The sequence below is a fragment of the Capsicum annuum genome, chromosome 12, assembly GCF_002878395.1.
Source record: "Capsicum annuum cultivar UCD-10X-F1 chromosome 12, UCD10Xv1.1, whole genome shotgun sequence".
Taxonomy (NCBI): Eukaryota; Viridiplantae; Streptophyta; class Magnoliopsida; order Solanales; family Solanaceae; genus Capsicum; species Capsicum annuum.
Window position 1 is genome coordinate 228,966,837 of NC_061122.1, and position 4,775 is coordinate 228,971,611.

At 35.4% G+C, this 4,775-nt stretch overlaps 1 protein-coding gene across 1 annotated transcript; it reads left to right on the plus strand.

Annotated features, from left to right (window-relative positions):
* The first annotated feature begins 483 nt into the window (after window positions 1-483).
* Window positions 484-1,584, plus strand: LOC124889771. The gene is made up of 2 exons (XM_047401751.1): window positions 484-628; window positions 752-1,584. Exons 1-2 carry the CDS (start codon window positions 484-486, stop codon window positions 1,582-1,584), a joined length of 978 nt encoding a protein of 325 aa, XP_047257707.1.
* The last annotated feature ends 3,191 nt before the right edge of the window (window positions 1,585-4,775 follow it).

The window sequence follows — 4,775 nt, forward strand, 5'->3', positions numbered from 1 at the left end:
AGCCAAAGAAAAATCAATCATGCAGAAAATACAAACGTCCAAAAGTTAGTTAAGCACAGTAACTGGTTAGTTACAGTTACTGTTAGACAGTTAAAGAAGTAGTTAGTCTCTACAGCTATATATATATATATATATATATATATATATATATATATATTCCCTCATGTATAATAGACAATTAAGAAATTCAATACAAAAATTATTAACCTCTCTCATGTATTGAATCTTAATCTGATTATCCTTCTTCTTCTCTAATTTTTCTTTCTTCTCTGGTTTTTTCTTCTTCTCTCCTCTGCTGCTATATGAACTGATCATATAGCTCTTAATCCTAGTGTAATCATTCATAATTCTTCATGGTATCATAGCCTACTGAATCAAATCAGTATTCATACGTGATCCTCATTCTAAGTCTCTTCTTGAATTCAAGAACTTGATAGTTTTTTTCCCCTGAAATTTTATTGGGAAATTCTTAGATTCTTATCCATGGCTACTGATGTACATTCTACTGAAAATGAGGTTGGGGACTCAGCTCCATCAATTCCTCAAAATAATGGTGGTACCAGCTATCAATCCATGACTACTTTGGATATTAATCACCCCCTTTATCTGTCAACTGTTGATATTTTAGGTAACTCCCTTGTGTCATTTCAATTGAAAAGGAGTGAGAATTATATTGTATGGAGCAAAACAGTTAGGATAGCATTGTTAGGTCACAATAAGTTTGGCATTGTTGATGGTTTTTGATCAAAAGATAGGTTTCCTACTGAATTGGGAAATCAATGGGAAAGAGTCAATGCCATTGTTCTGTCATGGCTGATGAACTCAGTTTCTACTGATCTTCTTGGAGGGGTAGTACATGCATCTAGTTCCCAGGATATGTGGAATGATTTGAAAGAGAGGTTTGATAAGGTTGATGGGTCGAGAACTTATAATCTATATCAAGAAATTGCTACCATATCACAAGGAGTTCAGTCTATTTCTGTCTATTTTACTAAAATGAAAGGTTTGTGGAATGAATTTGAGTTTATGGTTCCATCCCCTGCTTGTAATTGTGAAAGATCAAGAGAGTTTGTGGTTTATCTGCAAAGACAAAAGCTATACCAATTTTTTATGGGGTTGAATGACACCTATTCTCAAGTAAGAAGCCAGATTCGGTTAATGTCACCATTACCAAATGTCAACATGGCCTACTCTATGATAATGAGTGATGAAAGTCAAAAAACTGTGGCTCAATCTATCAATTATATAGGACTTCTTGGTGTTGCTCCTAATGTAGGTGATGTTTTAGCTATGTATTCTAAGAATTCTTACCCTGGAGGTGGCTACCAGAAAGGAAAAAGGGATTATGTGTCAAATTACAATCCTACTGCCTTCTGTGATCATTGTAAATTAAAAGGGCATTACAGGGTTGATTGTTTTAAACTGGTTAGCTATCCATCAGGGCATCCTAAGCATGTAGATCACAAAGAAAATGCCGACACTAGAGGTAGTGCTGGTTGTAGGAAAAATTATGATAACAGGTCCAAGCAAAGAAGAACAGGTCCTAGTGCACACAATGCTATGATTGGAGATCTGCAGTCTTAACCTCAACATCAACATGATCCTCAATCTTCTTTTGACAATTCTAGGACTCCACATGGACTACAGTCAAGTCAACTACATCAACATGCACAAGGAGGTGCAATTCTGTGAATGTAGCAGGTAATTGTAGTGACCTGTTAGTCACACATAATCCGCCTGAGTAGATTATTGACACAGGAGCTACGAATCATATGGCTTCAGATATTGAGCTTCTGAATAAAGGTTCAATATCTAAGTCTGTATGTCCTCTGAAAGTTATGTTACCAAATGGTGATGTGTCAAAAGTAACGCACACTGGTTCAAGTAACATATCTGACAGTAGCACCGTTTCAAATGTGTTTCATTTACCACAATTTAAGTATAACCTATTGTCAGTGTCTAAGGCTACTAGTCAGTTACAATGTTCAGCTACATTTTATCCTAACTTTTGCATATTTCAGGATCTCTGTAATGGGAAGGTGAAGGAGATTGATAGAGAAAAAGATGGTCTATATTTCTTACTGAACAAAAAGCGTCCAGGACATACAAGAGAAAGCTGCTCCAATGTGACACATACAAATAATTCTAATATTAAACTATGGCATAAAAGACTTGGCCATGTTCCCTTCAAAGTTCTTTGTAGACTATTCTCTATGTCAAAGGATCCTTTAGATAATAAACTTTCTACATGTAGTGTTTGTCCTTTTGCTAGACAAACTAGGTTGCCCTTTCCAGTTAGTATGACGTGTAGTAAAAATGCTTTTGACTTGGTTCATATGGATCTCTGGGGTCCTATAGGGTAGAAACTTGTGATGGTCATAATTGGTTCCTTACTATTGTTTAAATGGTTCCTTACTATTATTGATGATTACACAAGAATGACATGGATATATCTTCTCAAATTAAAGTCTGATATATTTGTTATACTCAAGCATTTTCTTTCTTATGTTAAAAATCAGTTCAATATATGCATTAAAATCCTAAAAACTGATAATGACACTGAATTTGTAAATAACATGTGAGCTGAACTGTTTGCTAACTTAGGTATCATACACCAGACATCTTGCTCTTACACTCCGCAACAGAATGGGATAGCTGAGAGAAAGCATAGGCATCTCTTAGAAATGACAAGAGCCATTAGATTTCAAACTAACATACCTCTAAAATACTGGGGATATTGTGTTAAAGCTGCTACATATCTAATTAATAGACTACCTACACCTGTAATTGATAATGTAACTCCATATGAAAAACTTTATAATAAAAAACCTTCTCTTGATCACTTAAGAGTGTTAGGATGTTTATGCTATGCTAAGGTTGTGAATGAAACAGATAAACTTATGCCTAGATCAAGAGAAGTTGTACATATAGGCTACTCTGAAACTAAGAAGGGTTATATCTTATTTGATCTTACTACCAAGATGTTCTTTGTGGCTAGGGATGTACTATTTCAGGAAGATAGCTTCCCCTTCAAAACCAATACTACTCAAACTCATCATGTTATATTTCCTATTACTGATACAAATATATTGCTTGACACAGATATTCCAGTATCTACAACTTATAATGAGATGCCTCACTCTCCAGCATTTGATTCCATTTAACTACAATCAAATACTACTACTTCAACTTCATTTGAGTCTACACTGCCTACTACAGTAGTTCCTTCTGCTAAACCCAGAGAAATACAATTAAAAAATGCTACTATTACTGCACCTACTACTAGACAAACAAGAAGTGTCACTGCTAGGCAGACTGAGAATGCATAAAGGAAATCTACCAGAGGAACACATCTTCCTGGATGGATGAGAGATTTTGTGTCATTAACAATCAATGACAATATTCCTTATCCTCTATCTAATTACTTATCATATGATAACTTAACCTCTAAATATCAATGTTATCTGTCTAAATTTTCTAATATTGTTAAACCAAACACATATGTAGAAGATATTAAAGATCCTAAATGGGTGGAGGCTATGCAAAATGAGATAGTAACTCTTGAGAACAACAACACCTGCCATGTAAATGGATTTATAAAGTTAAATATCAACCTTCAGGAGAAGTTGAAAGATACAAGTCAAGATTGGAGGCTAAAGGCTATAGTCAAAAGAAAGGTATTGACTATCAAGAGACATTTAGTCCAATTATTAAAATGGTAACACTCAGAACCATCTTAGCTATTGTATCAATAAAAAACTGGCACATCCATCAAATGGATGTATACAATGCTTTCTTTAAGGTGATTTGGAGGATGAGATATACATGGAACTACCTCAGGGGTCCAAAATAAGGGGGAGCAGACCGCACAAGGTTTTGACAGTCAGGGGGGGCATGGTAGACAAGTGTGTAGACTTTCAAAATCCTTGTATGGACTAAAGCAAGCCCTAAGACAATGGAATGCAAAATTTTCTAAAGCTCTTATTAGCTGTGCATTCAGACAAAGTCAATATGATCACTCACTATACATCAAGAAATCAAGTGAAGGGATAATAGTTGTATTAGTATATGTGGATGACATACTAATTACTGGTGACAAACTTGAGCAGATAATTGAGACCAAAATAGCTCTATACAAAGCTTTCAAAATGAAGGATCTAGGAGAGCTAAAGTATTTCTTGGGCATTGAATTTGCAAGATCAAAGCAAGGAATAGTGATGCATCAAAGGAAGTATGCTCTGGAGTTGATTTCTGAAGAAGGACTCAAAGCAGCTCCGACACCTATGGATAGTATTGTAAAACTGACAACCAAAGAATATGATCAACATGTTACAGGTGGCACACCTTTTAATAATGAAATCCTTGCTGATCAAGGGATGTATTAGTGAATAATTGGGAAGCTACTCTACCTTACAGTCACAAGACCAGATATAGCCTATAGTGTACAGACATTAAGTCAATTTCTACAGCAGCCAAAGCAGTCTCATATGAATGCAGCACTCAGGATCATCAGATATATAAAAGAAAAACCAGGTCAAGGACTTCTTATGTCTAGTAGAAAGAAGGATACTCTTACAGCACATTGTGATGCAGATTGGGCTGCATATGCATTCTCCAGGAAACCTATCACAGGTTTTATCATCAAACTAGGTGATTCACTTGTCTCTTGGAAATCTAAAAAACAGTCAAATGTATCTAGAAGCTCAGCTGAGTCGGAATACATGAGCCTTGCATCTACCGTTGCTGAATTAACTTGGTTGATTGGGTTAATCAAA

Coding starts and splice junctions, on each gene's coding strand:
- LOC124889771 (XM_047401751.1), top strand. CDS start 484: ATGGCTACTGATGTACATTCTACTGAAAATGAGGTTGGGGACTCAGCT. Junction 629..751: donor GTCAACTGTTGATATTTTAG/GTAACTCCCTTG, acceptor TTTGATCAAAAG/ATAGGTTTCCTACTGAATTG.